The sequence below is a fragment of the Rhinolophus sinicus genome, chromosome 6, assembly GCF_057876585.1.
Source record: "Rhinolophus sinicus isolate RSI-liver-muscle chromosome 6, RSI-T2T, whole genome shotgun sequence".
NCBI lineage: Eukaryota > Metazoa > Chordata > Mammalia > Chiroptera > Rhinolophidae > Rhinolophus > Rhinolophus sinicus.
In genome coordinates this window covers 61997390-62022689 of record NC_142506.1, presented here as the reverse complement: position 1 = coordinate 62022689, position 25300 = coordinate 61997390, and the positions used below count along the sequence as shown (strand labels likewise).

General features: G+C 42.7%; 2 protein-coding genes across 3 annotated transcripts in view; one reads left to right on the top strand and one right to left on the bottom strand.

The window, feature by feature from the left end:
• The window catches only part of KCTD3 (potassium channel tetramerization domain containing 3), a 32292-nt gene extending 18096 nt beyond the window's left edge, over positions 1-14196 (top strand). For both annotated transcript variants that reach the window (XM_074317035.2, XM_088799149.1), the window contains 8 exons: positions 1918-2005; positions 2274-2390; positions 4265-4435; positions 7173-7328; positions 9440-9536; positions 11265-11449; positions 11529-11667; positions 12561-14196. In XM_074317035.2, coding sequence (XP_074173136.1) covers positions 1918-2005; positions 2274-2390; positions 4265-4435; positions 7173-7328; positions 9440-9536; positions 11265-11449; positions 11529-11667; positions 12561-13119 — 1512 coding nt within the window. In that variant the 3' untranslated portion in view covers positions 13120-14196. The remainder of the gene's footprint in view (positions 1-1917; positions 2006-2273; positions 2391-4264; positions 4436-7172; positions 7329-9439; positions 9537-11264; positions 11450-11528; positions 11668-12560) is intronic.
• USH2A (usherin) overlaps positions 1-25300 on the bottom strand; it is a 580537-nt gene that overhangs the window by 6745 nt on the left and 548492 nt on the right. The window contains exons 68-73 of the mRNA XM_088799150.1: positions 24504-24680; positions 23082-23165; positions 19896-20140; positions 17510-17581; positions 16612-16833; positions 14880-14986 (exon numbers count right to left, since the gene is read on the bottom strand). Coding sequence (XP_088655276.1) covers positions 14900-14986; positions 16612-16833; positions 17510-17581; positions 19896-20140; positions 23082-23165; positions 24504-24680 — 887 coding nt within the window. The 3' untranslated portion in view covers positions 14880-14899. The remainder of the gene's footprint in view (positions 1-14879; positions 14987-16611; positions 16834-17509; positions 17582-19895; positions 20141-23081; positions 23166-24503; positions 24681-25300) is intronic.

The window sequence follows — 25300 nt, the reverse complement described above, 5'->3', positions numbered from 1 at the left end:
ACTCAAGGGAAAGACAGACCCTGGAAGTGCGTGCCCAGGACTGCAGACATTGCAGCTCGTACATTCGCGGCGGCCCTGGGGGTACTGTCATGTCGGTCTCCCCTAGTGCCCAGTGCTGGGAACAGGAGCCAGAGAACAGAGAACAGTGCCGGTCTGATTGAGGATTGGCGATGTGATAAAAAGGTCTGACACGCCAAGGGACGAGAAAGTGTAACATGGCACAGATCAGGGAAGGACCTGCGGGTAGGCAGACGGGACAGAGAGAAGGGAAAGCTGGTGGGTGACTTACAAGAACTGAGAATCATTGCACAGAACTCCTCTCCTATCTCTGTTCTTGTGCCGAGGGGTAGGCATGAAAAGCAAAGCAGCACTTGGCCAAGGGTGGCAGGAAAAGAGGCAGGAAGGCGTAATCCTGGAGCCCGTCCTCCCAGAGAACAAATGGCTCATGCGTTTGCCTTAGATGCGACTTGGGAAGCTCCTGGCTGCTGCCACTCTTTCCTTGAAAAATGGGTCTAAAGGGAGAGGAACCCCATGGTCTTATCTATGGCCACCTGCTACTGTCAGGATTCCGGGGTAGCAGTGGAAGCTCTTTGTGGAGACGTGGAGCTGAAAAAGATGAACTTGGTGTGAGAAAATGGGTCTGGGGGGTGTGGAGTGGCCTTCCCTCCAGCCTCAGACACCTTCACTCACGTCACTGAGAAGTTCTGTTTACCTGCCATGCAAGTCATTGGCTCTCATGAAACGGAAACCTGCCCTGGGGTCGAGGTGGTAAGTGAGACTGCAGCGATATTTCTAGTGTAGCTTAGGACGGGGCATGACACCAGAAGGCTTGTCATGGAAATCAGCGTCATGTACGCACGGCTTACAGGAAGCATCATTTCCCAAGTTCTAGCTCTTTTTCAGTTTATTTTTAATAGGAATGGACCCGGATTCTGTGCCTTCTCTACTTGCTCTTCTGCCAGTCGCTTTCCTCTCCTCTACCTGACTCATAGTGACCTTTTTCAGGTTTCAAGCTGAGCTGCCTTTCTGCACTCTCCCAAGACCCCCACAGGGATTGAGATGCACACCCGCCCCCCACCCCACCCCCACTGTACCCCACGCCTGCCTGGTCTCAGTCTCCATCAGTCACTGTCTCTATTTGTCTCCTCACCCACACGTTGAGAAGCTCCTGCAGAGCCAATGTGGTACCTCCCGCTCCTCACCCGGTGGCCCCTGCTTGTTTTCTTGGAGGAGTGTCACCTGTCGCGTCTCGCGTGCATCTCTGGTCTGGCTGGTGAAGATGATTTTTCACCTTATCGCCACTACTCTACCAAACATCTGTTGTTTGTTTGTTACTTGGTTTTGTAGTAAAAACCACGTCCTTTGCTTTTCTTTTATCACTGATACAGGCAGCTATTAATTTGTAACTAGATTGAGTTGCTGGGAAAACGGATTTTTTAATTCTCGTGCTTAAAACAATAAAAGTGTATGAGAACTTGTCTGCCTTACCGTTTCCTAGGAAACAGGTAAACGCTGTAGTGGGGAGAATGGAAATGGAGAATGCTGTCTTTTCAGAGAAATTAATAAATACCAAGGGAATAAGTACTTCCTGGAAATGAGGTGATTTGTGTTGTGATGTGTGTTATGGCCTCAGATTCATGTATCGAAAAAGATACTCCTTGTAAACCCTGAAAGTGCTGCTGCTGGAAATACATGTTTTTTTCAAAGAGCTTTAAGAGGAATTATATTGGCGGTTTTTCAGAGTCCCCTGTGGGGCGGTGGGGTGTGTGTGTGTATGTGTGCGTATATAAAGTGCATTTTCTAAGCCCTACTTAAATCGGATATCAGTGTCTTTTTTATTAAAAGAATTTTGAGGAAATTGAGCAGAAAATATAAGTCATAATTAATGTCTAACATCTAATAATCTCACTACATCAGGTTCAAGATGTGGTTCCTATAACCAGTTATGACACTGCTGGGTCCTTCCTTCTACTAGGATGTAACAACGGATCGATATATTACATAGGTAAGTGCACAGATGCTGAACACACGCTCCTCTTTAACCTGGTTTTTAAAAAAGAGGACAAGAGAAGGTTACCTTTTTTAGTTTTAAATAAGACTGTGGGTGGTGAACACACAATGGGATTTATAGATGATGTAATACAGAATTGTACACCTGAAATCTATGTAATTTTACTAACAATTGTCACCCCAATAAATTTAATTCAAAAAAAAAAAAAAAAAATAGGTGCGCTATTTGTTTTTATGTTCTTTAAAAATGTTTGTTTTTTCAGATATGCAGAAGTTCCCTTTGCGGATGAAGGATAATGATCTTCTTGTAACTGAACTTTATCACGATCCTTCCAATGATGCTATCACTGCTCTGAGTGTTTACCTCACGCCCAAAACAAGTATGTACCTGGCAAGATTATTGTCCATTCCTGAAGTGCTTTTGAGGATGTGTGTTTGTTGGTTGGTTTATTACGCCCAAACTAGCATGGTCCTTCCTTTTTGAGAACTGCAATGCTAAGGATTTCATCTGTATTAGCCTAAAGTTTATATTTGGTGTTATATTGAGGTCAAGTATGACCAATACACAAGGAGAATTTGAGGTGGGAAATTAGATCTTTTCGTCTTTTGAATTGTATTTAAGCCAAATCACTACCATATTAACTGACATTATTTAAAAAGTTATGTGTGCATTTACTTTCCTTTTACAGTAGCTGATTGTGTTTTGAAATTAAGAGTTTTGTTTGTTTTTAACCAAAAAAACAAAGACTCCTAGACTATTAGTCTGTTTTTAAAAGTGAGCTTATTTTCTTGGGAAATTTTAAATTTACGTTGCAAGAAGACATTTTATTTGGAAAATCAATATGTATAACTTCCATTGCTTTTCACTGCAAAGGCCATTGCAGTGAAATTAACAAACTAGTTCTGTAAACTAAGAATTTTTATATTCTATGGTAAAAGAGAAACATAAATGGGAAATTTAAAATTTATCTGTAATGAAAGGAACTGTAGGAAGTATTAACTTGTACAGTAGTACTAGATAAGATTTGAATGTTGCTGGTACAAAATCATTCTATTGGATTCATTGAAGGAAAGCATTACCTTTGGTGTGAAAAAAGAAATACTGTAGTGTATGCAGAGGGTTTTGATGGGAACCAGAATAGGACCTTACCTATATTGTGCCAGAATAGGGGTCAGCAAACCATATACTCCTTTCACTAAGTTTTGCATATTGTCTTTGGCTGCTTTTATGCAGAGACAGTGTGGCATGCGAGGTTGAAAGTATTTGCTGTCTAGCCTTTCACAGAAAGTTGGCTGAGCCCTGCCCTAGAATGAGATGTGCAGGTTTTTTGGTTTGTTTTATTTTTTCCGATCTAAACTAAAGCGGGGGAGAGAACTTCCGTCAGTGACAAAGGACAATGGAGTCACCTTACAGGTTATACGTGTTTCCAGGGCATGCTCTTTGTCCTTTGATTCAAGTATTGTGGCATGAATCAGAAATAACAGCTCTTAAAGCTAAGAAGTTCTGTATCTGTGAAGCGAAGCTTTTTAAAAATTTAAGTCACTGAACTCTCACCTGTCTTTAAATACCTGATGGAATCTGGGCTCTTGTTTAAAAAAACAAAGCCACAGGTGAACCTGACACACTGAGCTGTACATAGAGACGACGTGGGTAAGTGTGACGTAACCGGTGTGATGGGTATATTCCATAGTTAAGAGTTTCGAAGCTGTTTAGTAGTATATACAGGACTTGGTGAATCAAGGAAGATTCAAGACGGTAGAAGTAAAACAGGTGGCCATTCTAGGCTAGAAGCAATAGGAATACTGCTTTCGGAATACGATGTGTGTCAGTGGTGCTTCAGCGTGTATGTCCAATTTATCAATTCTGCAAACAGTCACTGAGTACCCACCACGTCTCAGGCACTCTAAGGTGACGTACATAAAAAGATGATTATGATTCAGTCTGTCAACAAGTAGAGATAAGCATGGAAATAGATTATTGGTGTGTTACCGTTGCTGTGATAGAGTGTAATACATAATACAAGAAAGGGAGTGGGTGAACAGTTCTGAGAGTGAGGGCTAGGAATCGACGTGTAAAATAGATCATGATTTGCAGATGGTCAGAGAGGTCTTCAGATTTCTGTGCTGAGCTGGATTCGGGGCTGACACAAGCACTGGATCCAGCTTGCCCCTCTTCTCACAGGGGAGCTTTGCGAGGGCAGCTTTCTCTCTGTCCTCATCTAATACGCCCCTTCCTCCTTTGACCTTGGCCTAGGTGTCAGTGGTAACTGGATTGAGATCGCCTACGGCACGAGCTCTGGAGCGGTGCGAGTTATTGTTCAGCACCCAGAGACGGTGGGCTCAGGCCCTCAGCTTTTTCAGACCTTCACCGTTCACCGGAGTCCCGTTACCAAGATCATGCTGTCGGAGAAGCATCTGGTGTCAGGTAGTGGTCACATGCCTACCGCTAAGGAGGAAACCCCTGCCTCTGTGCGCTGTTCTAGACGCTGTAAACTGAAAGAACAGAAAAGCAGCGTCGCGTGTGAGAAAGAACACGGAAAGAACGGGTAGAAAAGTTGAACGACTGAAGAAATGTTAGGATTGTCTTTTAAGGATTTCTGTGATTTTTTTTTTTTTTTTTTTTGGCCTGGTTTAGAAGTATCGTGTCTTTTACTTACTATTTTAATATTTCATTCTCATGGCATATTTTATTTCAAAATATCATAATTCTGTTGAGAGGTTTCTTTATTACAGATATGTTCTAAATATGAATTTAATATGCATTTGATTGCATTATCTTAAGGTTTAAAACTTAAGTTGTAGATTTATATGTGATTTTGTTTGATCACCTCTTCAAAAAGGCTGAAAATGGGTACAGTGTATAGATTATTTGAAAAAATCTACATTTTACTGAGTCAGTTGATCCTTATAATCATAGTTTTTAAATGTTGATACTAATTAGATACTTTAAAAGTTAGATATCAAGTTTCGAGCTTCATGAGTGGGACATACAAAGTAAAAGGATCACAAAGTAAAATTCCATTCATGAGATTCAGTTGTGATAGATGATTTCTGCAAAGCTTCATAAAAATTGAATTGTGAGTTAAGTAGATTAGTGGTGCTTGCTTTTACATTAAGGCTTTTGTAGATCAGTTCCTGCCAAACTTAAATGTTTTATAAATATTTTCATAAACAAGTTTGTTTATATGAAGACTACACAATGTAGAAAGCTGACGCAGCTGTCACTGTTCTCCAGTCTGATTCAGTAGGAGCTGAAAGATGGATGAACGTGCCGTTACTGTGGCTGGCGGTTTGGGGTGTAACTGTGCTTTTCTGAAACAGTCTCTTCTTTAGGCTTTCCGAAAGCTGTGCTCAGGTCACACCCCTGCCTCACGGAGGGGTCTCGCTCACTTCATGGCGCTGGTGCCTCCTCTTTTGCCCACTTACTAAATGTTGGACTGTCCTGGCTGTTTCCTAGATTCTCTATCCTTTATCCTTTCCCTGGTGATTTGACTGTTATCATCCAACGGTCACTTTCTCTGTCAGTATCTTGACTTGTTTTCTTCACAGACTTGCACTTAATCATGTATTTGTTTATCATCTGTCTCCCTCTTACAGTGTAAGTTCTACACCCTGTTCTCAGCACTTGGCAGAGTGCTTCACTCACAAGGTGCTGAGTAAATGTAGACAATCAGGTCATTTGATCCTGCAAGAAATAGGCTGTTTTGTAGGTTTTTCAAGGACAATCCTTAGAGACACTCATTATTACTGCTTTTATTTTGATGGTTATGGTATTGTAGGATGTGATACCAAAGAAATACATAGTAAAACTTGCATTTTGACATAAACTATTCCACACAGCTTTAAAACTTAAGTAAACTTGTCAAAAATGTATAGTTCGCCACATCTGGAGTATTTTGTGTATATAGTACAGAATTGTGTGTTATTCTGCCACCTGGTGGATATCAACATATATGCAATGACATTCTTTTCCCCATAATGTTAGTTTTCATGTCTTAAATAAAATACTTCAACGATTACTATTTTAAAAACTCCCATAATTGCCCATTTGAATAAAATATTTAAATTATTTTTCTTAATCCTGGTACACTTAATAGTGAAATCAAGAAATGATTCCCCATGAAGCTGATTAAACAGCGTAGAACTATGTCTTTTTACCAGAAAACTGGCGTTCTGAGAATTGAGGATTTTGTTACTTAAGTAACATCTGTACACTTTTTATTTTTATTGCAATTTGCCAAAATTACATTCTGCAGTTTTATTTAAAATGTGCAATAGGAATTTTACCCAATAGGAAATGTTGCATGTATGTAAGACATTTTGGGTGCTTTTCTAGTATATACTTATGAGTTCATACTTAATTGCTAATAATAACAAGTTTTCTGGAATCGTAATAAATGGCAGATTAATACAATTTTTTATTAAGGCATGCCACAAAATTTCAGTTCTTGTACTAATACCACTTTTGGGGGTTATATTTCTTAATGGAGTATCCAGACCAAAAAAAAAAAAAAAAAGTTACTTGTTACGCTACATAGTTCAGTATATACCCACTTAATACATGAAAAAAATAATGAAGGTAATAATTGAAGTATATTTCTTAAATGCACACTTTTATTTGATATAAAATAATTCTCAGCTTTATGTGGAATCTTAATTTCCCTTAATGTAACTATTAGTGGGCAAAAATTACTGGTTCCTACAAGCTTTTTGACAAATGTCATTTGTGACACTAAATTTCAGTTGTTTAATATTTGAGTAACATAAGCAGAACAGTTTCTGTGGTTGAAAAAAATAAACTAGGCAACTTGTTTACTGTGTAGTTTAACTGCAGAACAGGTTACTCTCCAGCATCATCTCTGTTGCGTAGGCTTTTCTTTAACCTTTTCTACCCTACAGGCTGCTTTTACAAGGATCCACACACTTGCATGCCTTATGTATAATTGCAGCAGGGTAAACCATATCAAGCCTCTTATTTTTGTGGGCCAGGTACAAATGAAGTGTTATTTTAAGATAAAGATATCATTTGCCACTCAGAAGATGTGCTATGATCTGTCTAATGCAGATCTTAGGGACAGCTGCTTTTTTGAACGCGTTTTAACTTTTTTAGTAGCGCTCTTAGTCTGTATTTAACAACTCTTTTTGTGCTCCTTCTGTCCTAGTCTGTGCAGATAACAACCATGTCCGGACGTGGACGGTGACACGCTTCAGAGGCATGATCTCTACTCAGCCAGGCTCTACTCCTTTAGCATCATTCAAGATCCTGTCTCTGGAGGAGACAGAAAGTCATGGAAGCTATTCCTCTGGAAACGACATAGGTGAGTTAGATAACGGGCCATTTCCACATACCAGGTGGGCAATGCAGAGGTGTGGTCACAGTAGTAGAAAGCTCAAGCTGAGTTGTAAATAGAAGTTTTCATTTTAATTATGAAACTCATTTAAAACAGAAATCGAGTGTATTTTTTTAAGTCCTACAAATTTACAAAATCATAGCATCATTTTTGATTGTTTAAAATGAGCAAGTTTTTCATCTTGTGAGAGCATTTCCTCATTTACATATCATCTCTAGATGCTAACCAGTTTGTTTTCATTAAAAGCCATGATGGCTGTACACATTTGAAATGTTTTCTTTTATTGCTGATAATTAATCTGAAAGTAAAATTCGAAGCTAGGAAAGGGCCAGTGTTCTTACATCTTCAGAGTCATTTTGATGGCAGTCGTAACATCCACTAGGAAACAATGCAGCATGCCTCCATCGATAAGCTCTGATTTTAGCAAAAAGTACGCAGTTGGTTTGGTTTGTCTTTCTGTCCATCATACACACCTGTGTATGTGGGCCTGCACACGGTCTTCCCGGAGACGGACTGTTTCCCTCAAGGACCCATTGGAGAGACTCCATTATCTGTATGTGTGCCTATCCGTATGTGTGTGTGTGTACGTATGTATGTATTTCACTGTACTTTCAATAGTTCCATAGGACCTGCTGGGTAACTAATGTACCTTTCTGATCATTTTGTATAAGGAGAAATTAATAGCACTGGTGGAAAATGGATGGAGCACATTGGAAGTGTTTTATTAGAATTATTTTGCATGAAACTTAAAAGTATGCCCATCCATATGTGATATGCTCCCACAGTAAAGATTTCAAAATAGTTATATTTAAAAAATATAAGATACTTCTGAGAATTGTACTTTCACAGACTTAGTTAACAACTTTAACAGTTGCTCTGCGATTCCATTTCTCTACATGATAATAGGCACTGTTTACAGTTTTATATAGTCAATATTTTTTTCTAGCTTTACTGAGATGTAGTTGCCCTACAGCCTTGTGTAAGTGTAAGATGTGGCGCCCACGGGTGTTTATTGAGTATTTGTGCTTCAGGCATTGGAAGCTAGAAAATGCAGTGCACGTCGACTTACCGCATAGTGAACAGTGGGGGTAAAGAGCAAACTGTTGTATTTTCCACACTGTGCTCAGGGCACGGGCGAAAAGCACCCAGGGGAGATAGTGGCAGGCTCTGTGCTAGACGTTGTAACCTACACTTTCATTTCATCTTTATGGTTTTACCAGGTAGATATTATCCCCACTTAACAGTGATGGAAACTGATGTTCAGACAGCGAACACTTTACAGAGGTCGTACTGTTTGAAGTGAGGCATGAAGGTGTGGGAGGTTCTAGAATTGGGACATTCCTGGTAGGGAGACAGTGTGTTAAAAGGATAGAGGCGCAGAGAACCGGGCGAGTGTGGACAATGTCGAGAAGGTGATTAATCGCAGGTCTGTGGGTGAGACTAGGATGACCTGACACTGGGTGGTAGAGGCGTCAGATCAGGTGAACATGTATAATATGAATAAAAAGATAGTTAAAAACAGCCCCGTAAAGTACTGAAAAGGAGCAGGGAGCTTTCTGTTGTTTGCTCTTTATAGTTTTTTTTAAAAATATATCCTAAGAGACAGACATATAGATTAGTGGAAGAGAGTAGAGCCTGGCGTCAGTGAGGAGCTATGGGTGGCATATAGCTGACAGTGGGTAGCGGTGTGATACATACTGCAGGTGACATGGAAACTTTGCAGGGTGCAATAGGCTTCTGAATGACTCAGTTCTTCACAAAGATGGTAAATATAGCTTATATTTTAGTAGGTGTTCTTTTAGAACGAGTAATGTATAGTCCTAAGCAAATTATTGCCTTCAGCTTTTATAGCATCGGTTCATAAAATATAATTTGGAACTATTATGCATTTAATTTTTTAATGGAAGTTGACATACTCAAAGCACTGCGTTTTGTGTCTGATCTCGACTTGGAATGTGGTGTCATATTGAGAGGCAGGGAAAATCCTTTTTTTTTTTTGGTGTTAATGTTCTTTTTGTGAAATGAAACTATTTAAATTTTAATTCACTTGTACTGACATTTTGTGTTTTGTGACGAAGGGCCTTTCGGGGAGCGAGATGATCAGCAGGTATTTATCCAGAAAGTTGTTCCGATCACCAACAAGCTGTTTGTCAGACTCTCATCGACCGGAAAAAGGTGACACTTTACAGATGTTTATATTCAGAAGTCGCTTCTGCCTTACGGAATGTACGGTATTGAAGTGTAACTTTGTGATGCGAGCGCCACCAGAAGCAAATTGAGAGAAAAACCTATTCATTGTCTCAGGATGGTCTGAACTTCAGTTTGAGAGTTTGCTTAGTGCTTCTTCTCTCGGACCTATTGAAGTTTCTCACCAACACAGAGACCTTGAGGAAGGACAAGGGATAGAACTGAACAAGGAGAATTTGATGGCAGGCAGCTGAACTGAATTCTACTTCTGGCACTTCCTCCTACTATGTAAATTCAGCTTTAGTTACTGTCTTTCTCTGAGCCCCCGTTTCTTTCTATAAAAGAAGGTTCAGCTACCTGGTAGGACATCACAGGAAAAAAATGAGTTAAAAATACACAGCATATCTCGCCCCAGCCCCAGCTATAGATGCTCAGTAGAAAATAGTTTCCTTTTCCATTTGACTAAACTTAACTTTTCAAAAGATTATAGCCCAGATGTAAAATTGATATACAATAAACTGCGCATATTTAAGTGTAAAAAAAAAAAAAAATTATAGCCCAAACACATTAAGCTGTACCATTTCTCTTCTTTTAAAACAAATTTTTGCATGTCAAATAAGTAAAAAAGTAAAATTCCTGTTAGTAGCCATTAAAAAGGTTATGGATATTTGTACTAATGTTACTAATGCTGATTTTTTAGTAATTTCTCTGTTACCATTTCTTAAGTATGTGGTTTCTAATTTGATATTTTAAGAAACTCTTTGAGATGCTAAATTCTCTTTTCATCCAAGTTCACTGCATGTAGTCATTAGGAACTATGAAATGAATTGAAGCAAGAAAATTTTATGTACTAAACTATCTTTGTCAGCTTTTGTGTTTTTTTAACAAAATGTAATAGTTGCCTATGATGTAGTTAGAGACCAAATTATTGTCTTGAGACATGTTATAAATCACTGTGGTTCAATGTTCTGTGCATATTCAGTGAAGAGGCTGCCAAGTGTTTATTAAAACTGCTGTCATAACACAGCATCGTCTAATGGTGCAGTTACCCTTGTTCAGTTCTTATCTCCTTCCTCTTCTGTGAGCTCAGACAGTAGCAGTGTGTTGTAATCAATTACAATCTCTGCATCAGACATAATTGTTAACTTTGATTCCAAAGGAAAAGCTGTATAAAAATAAGCAGAAATTACTTTGTAGAATGAAATAGAAAATCATCCCTTTATGAAGCAAATTTGAAGCTTTATTGTTTGAAGACAGCTCAGGTTCTGGAACAGTTGGAGTATTATCCTATTTAGGCATCGCAATATGGCTATACATTTTTTTTCTGGTTTCAGATTTTTAAAATTTGCACATAATTTTTAAATGACTTCTCGAGATCATTTCTAATCTGATGTCTACTTTCTTTGTACTTTTATTCTTTGAAAGAATTGCTCAATTCCTACCAAGACTCTTTCAAGGTTGACTTCAATTATTTGCCTGATTGGTGTTATTTAAAAATACTTAACAAATTTTTTTTTTTTTAGTAAGAGCCTTTTCTCTAGAGTCCGAGAAACAAAGCTTGAGTTTGATTCTTGTTGACTTGCCTTGACCCCTTTAAACTTGGTTTACACGTGTGGAGTAGTCATGCAGCTATGACTCTGCAAGTAAGACATTTCAAACAGCTGGATTATAAAATGTCGTTCCCCGTGGTTTACGGCTGTCCCATCGCTCTTGCAGGATATGTGAGATCCAAGCCGTCGACTGCACGACGATCTCCTCATTTACGGTGAGAGAGTGTGAGGGCTCCAGTAGGATGGGCTCACGGCCACGGCGCTACCTGTTCACAGGGCACACGAACGGCAGCATTCAGATGTGGGATCTGACCACGGCCATGGACATGGTGAACAAAAGCGAGGACAAGGGTAGGCTCCATGCGGGGAGATGTCCGCCAGAGGGGCAGGCGGGTGACAAGTAAGTCCAATGAGTGTGTGTCTTCCCCAGACGTGGGTGGGCCGACAGAGGAGGAGCTGCTCAAGTTACTGGATCAGTGTGACCTGAGCACGTCACGCTGTGCCACTCCCAACATCAGCCCGGCGACCTCTGTGGTTCAGCACAGCCGTCTGCGGGAATCGAATTCCAGGTGAGTCGGAGCTGGGTGTCGTGTACGTTGATGGGACGGCTTTGGGGAAAACTGGCAGAGATACTGTAATCGCATTGTTCTCCAAAGCTGCATTTTTCAAAATACATTTTTAAGTTCCGACTGTAGGTTGCTACTCGTTATTTATTTATTTTCTTCTCACTTTTCTCCTCTTCGTACATCTGATTGTTTTCCTAAAAAATTTTTTTTTACCCTTTACCTTCTTTTGTGTATCGCTGCTAATTGAGATGCCCATGATGTGATCGAAAATTCATTCAAAAGAAATTAGAAAAATCTTGGGTCACCGTGGGTAGTAGATGGCACACTTTAGTTCGTGTTCCCTCAGGGACATATTAATCAAAGTCATTACACTGTCTTGTCTAATCTTACTTTAGGCTTTGGTGTGTTTATTATTTTACTGAGGTATAACTGACATACATTATACTAATTTTTGGTGTACAACAGAACAATTCAGTATTTGTATGTATTTTGCACTTTTAATACAGTGACACAGTATATCTTTTTAGTTAACATACGTATTTTAAAAATTAAAATATAGTCAATGTTGTAATAATTATGTATGGTATTAGATGGGTACTAGACGTACCAGGGGTGTCACTTCGTAGGGCATATAGATGTCTAATCACTATGCTATACACCTGAAACTAATTCAAAATTGTATGTTAACTGTAATCGAAATTCCAGCTCCACTGACTATATCATTTGCATTGGTAATCTTACATAAACACATATAAGAAAGTACCTAAGTATATTTTTATATACAGAAATAAGGACGTAGCATTCTTTATGTGTTTATATTGGTAGTTTAATTAATGAGATGTTTCTCTGAAAAATCCCAGAAAGCTCTGAATTGCAATTTTTAAAAACTGTTTCAGCCTGCAGCTCCAGCACCATGAAACCATCCACGAAGCAGCTACTTATGGTTCCATGAGGCCCTACAGAGAGAGTCCTTTGTTAGCGAGAGCAAGGCGGACTGAGAGCTTTCACAGCTACAGGGACTTCCAGACTATTAATTTGAACAGAAATGTAGAAAGAGCTGTGCCTGAAAATGGTAACTTGGGTCCAATACAAGCTGAAGTAAAGCGGGCCACAGGGGAGTGTAATGTGTCTGAGAGAAAGTCTCCTGGAACAGAAATAAAAAGCCTGAGAGAATCAGAGAGTGGATTGGAAGCACATAAAATAGCGGAAGCTTTTCTAGAATCCAAGAAAAGGGCATCAGAAGATGAAAATGAAAATAAAGTGGAATTCAGGAAGAAAGGATTTGAAGGAGGGGGCCTCCTTGGAAGAAAGAAAGTTCCCTGTCTGGCCTCGTCCCCAAGTGCTCCCGATGGAGGGACTGACTCGCCCGGTACTGCGTCCCCCTCCCCTACAAAGACCACTCCTTCCCCACGGCATAAAAAAAGTGAGTCTTCAGGTCAAGAGTACAGCTTGTGAAAACTCGCCAAAATGAAGTCACTTACTTAATTTAGATGGAAGCTACACTTGACTGGATTTCAGTGCATTAGCTTTTACACCGACACTTTCCAAATTAGAATCTGACCTTCTTTACAGTCTTTTTAACAGAATTACCTGGGGTAAGGAGATAAAATATCTCTTTTGAACTTTTGAAACCTGTTTTGTTTTACAAGTACATTTCCTTGATAATTTGTAAAGCAAGAGTTCATTTCCATGCGTAGCTGCTCCGTGGAGTTGGGAGCTGTAGTACGACCTGGTAAGTGGCACCCATGTAGACGAGGCCCCCTTAGGGCGTGGGAACCGTCAGACTGCTTTCCTCATCTTGATTCTGTCTGAGACTTGTCTTGCAGTATTATCGTAAGTGAATCACATAATTCTCTTTGGAACTTCCTCTCTCGATCATTATTGTGATTGCAAAGTGTTTACCAGATAATTAATGAGGTGCTATGTTTGTGAAAAAATATGTAATTCAAAAACACTATTGATGTTGAATACCACATGACACTGTGTAGCCGTCTGTCCCTTAGGGTAATTTTATTGTAGGTCATTTTCTAATTGTCATTGTTCTTAAATCTTAGCAAGCATCACTAATATTAAATGTCCTAAGTCCATTTAAACTTCCTTTAAAGTTGGAGCAATTGTCTGTGTTTGAACAGATGAAATAAAAATAATGATGAAGGACAAAGCTATGAGTGCCCAGAAGGGACTTGTTAGTCTGCCTGGTTTTAGGAGCCACTGCGTTTTTTTTTTTCCCAGTGTTAATAATTGAGATAATTAAATCAAAATGTGGTCCTTTTAAGCTTATGAGACTGCAGTGCTGAATTTTTGGTTACAAAGGTTTCGGCTGCTGTAAAAATGTTAATTCTGAATATATTTTAAATTGTGAGAGTAAAACATTTTGTACTTTTTTTTTTTCATTTAATTTGAATGATATCCAAGTTTGCAAATAGGGTAATTGTAAATTTAAAGCATTAAGCATTTATTGGTGAAAAATGTATATATTACCATTCCAAGAAATGTACATGAGTAAAGTTGAAATAAATTCTTTAAAGTTTACTATATTGCCAGTGGTTTCATAGTAATTCTCTTGCATCTATTTATTTATCAGTTAAGTCCAATATAACGGATTAAGACTGTGTTTTCAGTTATGTAAGGAACACTTATCCTGTTTTAAAAGTGTACCCACATGAGTTTGCTCCTCTTTGCTTCTTCCCATAATAAAAAACTGGGGGCAGTGAGAGGGAGAAATTAGTACGTATGAAAACTAACAAACGCTGTCAATGAGAGAAAATGGCAGACATAGCATAATTTCGCTATCACTAAGGATTGTAATTATTAGAAGAATTGCTTAGTTTTTAAACTAGTAACTTCTTTTTACGTGTAACAACTCTGGGCCAACCGGAAATCAGCACCAGTTGTTCATTTAACCAACGACCTCAGCACCATACAGCCAGGTGCAAATGCCATGCTTTGTTCAGCTTCCGCCCAGTGTCTTCATACAGATGTGGCCCTTCATGTCCGACCACCAGAAAGATAACATTTCTTTGACCTCTATCTAACAGGGAGGAACAATTTAGTCAATATTGTAATAACTACGCATGGTATTTATCAGTTAAGGCCAATATACCGGATTATCCCGTTAAAGGATTACAGGATAGCAAGCGATGGCTTTGAGCATTTAGGACGTGTCCGTCAGAACCCCGTGGGAGTGGGGTGTGGAGCGCGCATTGCAGCCTTACATTTTGTAGGTTTCCGTCCTTCACAGGTGGGTGTCGGTAAATGTGGTGTGTTCCTCGGTCACGGAGCTGAAACCCTTGATGGCATTCATCAGGTCTTCATCCACGTACTGAAAAGTGGGCCAGTCATTAGTGGTCAGTCAGTTTAATATAAAACATACTCAGGATTTTGTTAAGGCTAATATCCTACGTTCAACACTGTAATGTGTGGTGTGCGCGTGTCCTGGCCTTCAGCTGCCCTCACGGACAGGTTCATATCACAGGAGCTAGAAACTAACCCAAAATGTGTGTCATCTGAGTGGTCCTGCGGGCCGTAGCTTCACCATTGTAAGCCTCAGTTTCCACATCTATAAAGCGAGGAGACTATACCTAAGACTCCACAGTGTAGGCAGAAGAGCCAGAATGCAAGTTACCACGATCCTTTAGGTCCCACACTTTTACTGTATTTGTATTTATTGAATAGAGTTAGTAATACTGATTATCATGTTACGACGAACAGATAATTTGCCACATACTGTCATCTTCAGAAACATTCCCTGCAGTGCTCTAAACACCACTTATTACTAATACTGCTGAAAGGAAGCAAACATGGCAGTATTGTACGATTGTGCAGAGTGGGCATCTGCAACCAGACGATGTGTTTCAGATCCCGATTCCCCGAAATCTTCCAAGCTGTGTGTCCTCGGGTAAGGACACGCATTTAAGCCCTCCATGTGTTACACAGAACCATCTGAAACTGCCGTCGTGCATCTTTAATCTGATCAGTTAACAATTCCTTATGTATCAACCTCCTATAACTATTCCTGCTGTTCAGAAACTTTAGATCTGAAATAGAATCATGGAATTCAATCACTGTATTAACATCACGGAGGCTGTGATGTAAAGACGTGTGTTATATATGAACAAGTCAGAAAGACCGCGTGATTGGAACCTGGAGGCAGGAAACCTGCTTTACAACTTGCCCTTAGTTAAGAAAGGCTGCATGGAAGTCATCAACTTTGCAGAACGTGGAGAGAGAAATGAGGGAGACTACGGAAGCAGATGGTTTAAAGAAATGGCGGTGACTAATCCTGCCTCAGAAAGTAAACAGGAGCTAAGTTCTATCTGCCCTCTGCTTCTTACCGAATTACCTCAAAGGAGCGATTCTCCAGCAGACATCCCGGCCGCAGGCATAATGAAGAAGTTTGATGGTAAAAAACTAGCTATTGCAGCTCCTGGGAGCTCACAGCCAGTACTAGATAATGAAGTTAACTTTCAGCGTCAATTATTTGTACTGGACTGAAATTATGAAAGATGAACTTCATCAACTGTAACGCCCTTATTTATCATGATTTTCTGAGTTTCTTGGAAAGGAACCACTGAGCCTGTTGGAAGACTCTTTGTCCTTTTCTCTAACCCTGAACCAGAAGGAAAACGGTGATGCTGTATTTTGTTTTTTTTAATTTTTATGTTTTAGTAAAACATGCCTGTATTTGTACCTGATGCCCTCTTCCAGGCCAGTCCCATGCCCCCAGTCCCATTCTGCCCAACCTAATGAGGTAGAGCCTGTGTCTCTTTACTTGCTCATGAGTTTATTTTTTGAGCATTCATTATGTGCTAAGAAACGACCACGTTTCATAGCAACCCTAGGAAAGAGAGCATCACAAACTGCTTGGGTAGATGGTCAGAGGGGTACCCGTTGACCAATAGTCTACTGTATGTTTAGCAAAGGCTCTGGAACAAGACATCCACTCACCAGTCCACTGTCGTGGCCCATGATGGTTTCCCACAAGGAGTCGTCGATGAGGACTTTCTTGTCTTGAATGTCCATGAGCTGGCTGACGCTGCGGTGGAGCGAGCCTGAGGAATAGGCCCGGCTGATCTGGCTCTGGCTTGGAATGCGAAGCACAGATATGCTCCGGCTGCTCCTCACACTCACGCGCGCCCCGGACCGGGGGATCTTGGTGTCGGCCAGTCCCTGCAGAGAGAGTCGCTGCTGGTGAGTGACGGCTAAAGACAGCGGGTTTGACATGGAAACAGAACATTGAGTGTCACACACTGTCAACGAAGGGAACGCCGTCTCCACAGCCTCTTACAGGCTTGGCTTCTCGGGAAGAACATGGCCCTGGGTTCTTGGGAACGGAGAGATGGTAAACGAACAGTCATGTTACACGCACAGCCAGTGTTCTTTGCACCTGGAGAGTCTCCTGCAGACGGGAGCTGGCTGCATTGGAGGGCGGTGGGGTGAGGGCGCTGGAGGATGGGGTAACAGAGTAATCTCTCCCTCTGTCCCCACAGCCGCTGGAGAACACTGCTACCCAGAGCAGCCAGTTAGCAATGGTCATTCCCGCTAAGTCTGCACTAAGAAATTCCTGGATTCCTGCAGGAAAATGGGCCCCTCCCTCCTTTTCTCATTCCTGTCTTTCCCCTTATGGGATTCCAGCCTCCACAACAAACCAGGCCCTATGCTTACATCAGAAATACAAAGACTCTCTAAGGTTGGGATCCAGAACCCCCTCCATGAGAAAAATCTCGCTGCTCTGACAGAAGAGGGAGGGTCCTGAGTTGGCCCGTCCAGTCGATGAAATGGCCCTGCTTTCACTGTGGTCAACACACCATGCAGAGGGTCATGCAGCCACGCAGCACTCAGCTACCTCGAAGTGCATGGTGTAACTTTTCAGGGTGACATTGCTGGACACGTCACAGACATCAGCCACAGAGTCAAACTGAAAACAGATGGGGAGGTAACAGTCAGTGCCCGGAGCATATTAAAGCATTCTTAGCGTTTCTCCAGTGATAGCGTAAGCATCCCACACAGTAAACTCTGTCCTGACATGTATACACACACCTGTCCTGACATGTATACACACACACGTCCCCACCACATCACTGCCCCATAGCCGCTTCCTGCACCGACCACAAACCACCAGCCTCAGGGACAGCTGCCCTTTCCTGCCCCCGAAACTCCTGTCATGTGGTCACGACTGCTTTGTCAGGGCCTTAACCACTGCTCACCACTGTCCTGGAGAAGGAACGGTCTGGAAGGTGGACACGGCTGCCCTGCACTCACAGACTGTTCAAACATAAAAAGTTTGACCAAACTTCCGTGCTTATCTGTGGGTGCTGCTGTGAGACTGTGACTTACAATAAGAAATGCATTTGGTCTTTGTCCCCATTTCTGGCTCAGAGCTCCTAAAACCCTTGAAATTTCCTGTGATGATAGCAGCAAAGGTGTCCCTTGTTATGTTCACGCGGTGACGCGGGCATCACCTATGGACAAGGGCTGGCTGCCAGGAGAACCGACCGTGTGATCAGAAGGTTGGAACTTTTAGTCCCACCCCCCTGACCTGGCTGGAGGTTGAATCAATCACCAGTGGGCAATGATTTCATCAGTCGTGCCTATGAAAGGGAAGCTTCCGTAAAAACCGAAAAGGACAATTTGGATTGAACACGGGGAAGAAATTCAGGAGCGTGGATGCCAGGAGAGCACAGGAGCTGCCTGCCCCTTCCCCATACCCTGCCCTGTGTGTCTCTTCCATCTGGCTGGTCCTGAGGTTCGCACTTTTATAATAACCCTGCAATCCTGAGGGTAAAATGTGTCTCTGACCCAAGGAGGGTGTCATTGGAACCTCCAACTGTAGCTGCTCGGTCAGAAGGCCAGGTGACATCCTGGACTTACAATTGGCATCTGAAGTTGGGTGTGTGTATGGGTGGAGGGGACGGGATTGGGGGTGTCTTGTGGGACCCGGCCCTTAACCTTGGGATTTGACACTCTCTGGGTAGACGGCGTCAGAAGTGAGTTGAATTGTTGGACACCCAGTTGGTGTCAGAGAAATCACTTGCTGGTGGAAAAAACTCCCCACCATTGGGCACCCCTAACTGATAGGATCTTTGTGCAAACTGGAGAAAAGGGACGCCTCAGGCACATGCAGAGACCCCTGTGAGCACACAACTTGGGGAGCAGACAGTCCCTGGTGGGAATCAGAAATCATAGCTTTTCCTGTTCCAGTTAGACACGGCCCCACAGCAGAGTGTACCGTGGAATTTAGTCACTTCCCACCCATTCAACAAGCACTCTGTGCAGCGACCCCTGCACCACCTCATGTTCGACCCTCGCCCCCCAGACCTTTGCCTGACCTCGTGGGAGTGGATGGCCTGGAGCAATAAGGAGCCATCCACCCCAGGTGTCGTCCAGGGCACACACCGAGCACTGCTAGTACTTGAGTCCCTCTCTGTATCCCCTTTTTATTACTAATCTCCCCACATTGCACAGCGATATAACCTCTACGCCCCCCAGATGACTTCATTACATAATTCTCCTCCACTGAGCCCCCGACTGACAACTACAGGGCAGAAAGGTGCATGTGTGGTCACACGTTCGACTCACTTTGGAGTTAAGAAAAGAATGCGAATCCCCAGGCCCCACCCAAGACCAAGGAAATCAGAATTTCCGGTCTAAGGCCCAGGCAATGGGAGTTTTAACAGCTTGCCGGGTGTCTTAGTTCATTCGGATGCTGTAAACACACCATCCATAAGCTGTGCCTTACAAACCACGGGAATGCATTTCTCAAGTTCTGCAAGTTGGGATTCCAAGATCCTTGGCAGCTTGTCTGGTGGGGCCCCGCTTCCCACGTCATAGATGGGGGGCTCCTCCCATGAAGGAAGGGAGAAGAGAGCTCTCTGGGGGCCTCTTTAAGGGTCACTATCCCATCTATGATGGTGGTGCCCTCATGATCTAATCCCCTCCTGCAGGCCCCATCTCCATGGGGCCATCACATCCGAGGATTTAACATATACATTTGGGAGGCGAGGGGGTGGGGAGGCCCAGACACTAGGCCTGTCTCACTAGGTGATTCTAATGTGCAGCCAGAGTTAAGAATGCGTCCAGGAGTTAACCTCCCTCACTCCTCACGTTTAGTCCAACATACATGTCACCCAGTCCCTCCCTTGTTACAGTGGCTCAGGAAACAGTTCCCTCTGAATAAAAGCAAGTGTCCCAGGGCCATGATAGGGAAGCAGGGCCCGCCTGCAGACACATACCATGTGGGTCTCCCCTGGTGGGTAGACACTCAATGGAGACATCCTCTTCTGCAGAGGTACTAAGGGCGGTCTCTCTCTGATATACGGCTCTCTGTGGATTTTCCTTTGTAAGATCAGGGACAGAAAAATCGCCAACAAGATCAAGCCCAGAACTGCCATTAACACTATGAACCATAGTTCACTGTAGAACTCCACGCTTTTGCTCCCAGAGCCCTTCTTTTCTCCAGGAGTTGTCAGCACCAGGCCTGCAAACCCAGGGACAGGGAAGGGAGACGTTACTTCGGAAGGCAGCACTGTCATAGGAAACTGGAAAGGAGTTTAAAGCAGGTGGTGCCACGGTGCTTGTGTGCTAGTGTGTGCAGGCTGGGGAGGGTACAGTGTCCTGGAGGGTTTTAAGGAGCAGCTCACAGCCCTCAGGACACCTGGACGGTAAATCATGGCTGCCTGGCATGTTTCTGGAAAAGATGGTGGGAGCGGGGGTGAAGGGACCTGGAAAGAGGGTTATGAAGTCACCTTGGGGAATGCCTGCTTCAGAGCTGGGTGTCCTGGGAGCAGAGCCCTTTCTTGGGCTCTCGTGAGGCGCCAGCCCTTACTGACACTGCGGCAGAGACCCCCATGCATCTACCGTCACTGCTCTGAAGACCCAGGGTCCCCTCACTTCTTGTAACAGTCCTGTCCCTGAGAAGTTCTGTGCAAACGGGGGTTTGAGACATCAGACCCCTTTTTCCACTGTGATGTGAAGAGCCTCGCTTACTGCAGTGCCTTTTGTGTAGTTCTTGTCCCCTGGTCATGTCACATAGCAGAAGCTCTGTAAGTCCTTGCTCCAGGGCCCTGGTAGAGCTCCCTCTGCAAAGAAACCCTTCAGCACTGGACTTATCCTGTTCAGGTTCTGAGAGTCGAGTCCATGTGACTGTCTGTACACGAGGCTAACACAAGACGCTCACGCTTAGCGAGCCCTCACCCTAGGATTCACAGGATGAAGAGGGGGGTCACAGAGTGACTGAGTGTGGCTGTGAGGAGCGCTGGAATGAGCCTGGGCAGACAGGTCACAGGGGCCACCGAGGGACAAGGTGAGGCGGTGGCATCATGTGACCTGAGCAAGAGGGTCCCAGACTGCATCTCCAGGCCAGCCCCTCGCTGGGGCAGCTCGGCAGCCTGCCATCCAGGTGGCGCCCTGCAGGCTGGCATGCAGCCGTGCCCTCAGAGCTGCTCCCTGAAGTGCAAGCTCACGGCTAAGAGGGGGCAGGACAACCAGACACAGTTACAGAGGCGGGTTCACTCATTGGGCCACTGTCCCCCTTTCAGCCTGCTTGGCTGTCACACCCACATTCTCAGGGGAAGGACAAAGGGGAAGCATTCAGAATCGGGGTGAGAACGTTTCAGGGAGGGATAGAAGGTGACAAACCAACTGAGAGCTAAACTACATGAGAGGACATATGCGACAAGGGGAATGAACCCAAATTCTACTTCTGATGGCTCTGTGGTTAAAAAGGGGCCCTTTGTCTCGCTGGCCTCTGCTGCCCCATCTCTAAAATGAAGAGCTGGAATCACAGCCCTGACCAAGCCCCAGTGGGTCACAATTCCCCTAATTAGGAACCAATGTGTGTTCTTTGATTAAAATACAGCAACAACCTTTGTTCCGCACTAGAAGAACTGTGTTTCCTGTGTGTGTGGCGTGGGGGTGAAACTCCAGAAACTGATCCAAGGGGCCCAGTGGGCCCCTTGCTCTGGAGGATGGAAATGGAGGGCAGCCTGCCTAGGGGACACTGGGAAAGGAAACATCCCTCAGCACAGCAGGAGGGAAAGCAGGATTGCCTGTCCTTCCTGCTTGATGTCTGCCTTCAGGCTAGGGAACAGGGACGTTTAAAAAGTTACCACAGTTAAAACTGACTCTGAATATTAGTGGGACAATACAGCTTGGAATTTCCAATCACCGCGTACTCCTTGGTGCTCTTCTCACTTCAAGGAAAGCCTTCCTTTTCAGAGTCTCCTTCCATTTGAAGGGACTCCCCCCATCAGTGGGTCTTGCTCAATGTGGGGTCCTGGACCCTGACCCGTAACCATTGGGCCAGGCTTATGTAAGAGCAGTGCCTACATCCTCCCAATTCTGAATCTCTTCCAGGGGACAAGGAAACGACAAAATAAACTAGCACGCTGGGATGAGTCTTATCCCCACTTAAATTTGAGAACCATGGCCAAAGAGAAAGTACGGGGCCAGGAACCAAGAGAAAAAACACGTTCAAGATTGCATCTCAGCAATGAGCTTATGTGCCCCTCAGGCTTCCACGTGTCCACTCCTGAAGACACTGGCATTGCTAAAAGAACATCAAATGAGGTCTGCTCTATTCCACAGCTGCTATTAAATCAAATGAGGTAAACTATGCGGGAGCGACTGTGTTAGGTGTTGTAAGAAATTTTACAAGGCACCAGACATGAAAAGTCTAGAAATAGAATAGTTTACTATTTTTTACAGATTGAAAACAGCCTGGGTAACAACATGTATGTTCACCTGTGTGTCTGAACCTTTGGACATGTTTATTAAAAAAAAAGAAAAGAAAAGAAAACCAATTATATATGCATATACATTTGATATAACATTACTTGCTGGGATTTAAAACAGGCTGTCAGTCCCAATTCTGTTCTCGTGGAAAAGACCACTCTAACTTACCCTTTGAAACTGTGAAGTATCACATATGTTAGATTCAAAGATAGTATATGGACATCAATTAAAAGACACTCTGTAAGAAATTACAGTTTCGTCCTTTCGGCTAAATTACTTGTATTAATAGCCAATCATAATCTTTTACGGAGGACACAAGACAGAAACTCCCCCAAATTCACCATTTTAGGCCCTGGATCTGGCATTAGGTCATTTTCTCTCTCCCTCCGATCTCTTCTCTCTGAGTTTCTACACAGTTGTATAGAATAGTGCTTTGACAGAAGTTTGGTCATGGTTTTCTGAAACCACAACTCAGTAATTTGACATTTTAAGTGTATATCCAAACCCCAGCCTAATGTAAGTTCCATGAGGACTTTTTAAAATTTCTGACAAAACTCAACACAATCCCTTCCACATGGTCTATGCTACTATATCAGCACAAGTATTTGTGTGTATACGTAAATGGATGAACTGTTCTTTAGGAAAATGAGCAGGTACCCTAAACATAATACAAGTTCAAGGTTTACCAAGTCCAGTGGAGGAGTCATACTGAACCAGAGGCGTCCTGACGCTGCCTTCCTCTGTGGTACAGGTGACCTGGAGAAAGAAGGCTGGACAAAAGGTAAAGTGACTTGGTCATCCAACACCTACAAATGGCGGGCGTACTTTGAGAAGAGCAAGGTCTCATAGAATGAAAAAGTCTGAAAACAGGATTCTAGGGTACATGGTGCGGTTTTACCTCATATACACACTTTTTCATTTTAAAACTATCAAGAAAAATAGCTATAATTAGTGTCATAACATCATATATATCACACACACATATACATATATGTAAAAGAACTAAAGATGCTTAGGGCTTCCATTGCAAAGACAAAGAACCAACAGAGGAGGGAAGGATAATACATACAGTGTATCTTGTTCTGCATAGAGCCTAAACCTGTTCCTTTAATACCGGCAGGTGTACCTTTCACTAAGTGACCCAGAGTTTCTTATTAAGCAGGAGAGCTCAAAGGGATCTTGGAAATCAAGGGGTCGGAATATCCCAGTAGCCAGGAAGCTGAGGGAAGTCCCCAAAGATGGTGAGAATCCGGCCAGGTGAGAAATTGCCGACTGTCAGGCCATTTTCCCATCACAACCAGCTTCCCAGGCGACCATGAACTTTGAACACGAAAATGTGTAGCTGAGCTGTAAAAATGTTGTTGATAAGTTTCAAATACTATAAATGCAATGCAGGAACTCACTGTTCACCTGTACCTATAGTCAAAATAAGTATTTTCAAAGAAATTAAAAAAAAATAAGAACAAAAAGAATTGTCCATCAATTCATTGTCTCAATCCAGATAGCCTCAAATGGCCTCATGTGCACTGGGTCCTCTGGCCACGCTGAGCACAGAAAACACTTACTACCTTGTAACGCTTTTTCTCATTTCAATTGAGAACCAAGGCAAACCAAAGCAGGACACCGAATTAAGTGGGGAGACGGAATTTGGTTTTAGAGGGTAAAGGGTTGTTACATCAGGAACAGGTTGGTTAAGAAAAGCCGGACTCAGGTCCTCTCAAGTAGCACCTGCTTACTACCTGCTCGGGCTCCATTTGGAGGCCACGGATGCAGGAAGAAAACCTCCGAGGGCCTGAAAAGTGTCTGATTTTAGGACACACACTGACTGCCCGGGGGGTGCCATTTCTCTCGTAAACACAGTCCACCCTTCTATCTCGCTCCTGCTTTGGGACAGTCAAGTCAGCCGAAGGCAGCAGCCGCCCCCCATCCAGCATCGAAACATCAATGCATCAGGTAGCAAATAGGAACGAAGATCGTATTTACTCTGAGCAGTACCTTTCCCACAGGAAGCAGTCACTTAAACGAAGACGTTTTAGTGAGGAGCCTCTTCTGGTCAGCGCTCAGACTGACCACCTCATAAAGCTGGGGAATGGGGGTCAGAAACTCACTTCTGTCCGCTGTCCTGGGGATGTAGAGGGTGGTGTCCAAGCCTCTGTACACGTGCTGGCCCCCGTCGGTGAGCACGAACTCCTTCAGTGGGCCGTTCAGAGCAAAAGAGCCGCTCCAGTTGACACACAGCATGGACAGATTGCTGTCCACCGAAAACGGGGCTCGGTACTGAGGTACTGTTGGGAGAAAGCCGCACGCCATAGAAACGGTTACCTCGGAGAGTGTGCGTGTGTGTGTGTGTGTGTGTGTGTGTGTGTGTGTACCCCTCTTTTCTAAATATAAACAAAAACAAAATTTTGGGCATTGCTGGAATCCTTTATATTTCCCTCAGTGTTAAAAAAAATATATATATATGTATATATAATATATGTATATAAAATATATATTTATATAAATATATAAATATGAAATGCTTATATAAATATATAAATATGAAATATATAAATATCAAATACATATATGAAATGCTTTCTCAGCAATACTGCACCTGCTTTCAAAAAACAAAAAGCAAGAAAAATCAATGAACAGCGGTGTTTTATGAAATAAAACTATTAACATACAATGGCTCTGCTCACCAACATAACCCTGAAGCACTTTTTTTGTTGCTTTTTCCCTCTTTTAACAGGTAAGGTCTCCTTAACACTATTAACTACAGTAGAGAGCTATTCTTCATATCGGATCAATATTTATTGCTACAAAGCACCAAGGACTAGATGAAGTTAATATATTTTTTTCTCCAAACCAAACTGTTTAGATGGTGAATTATGTCCTTTTGGCACCCATTTATTTTTAAACC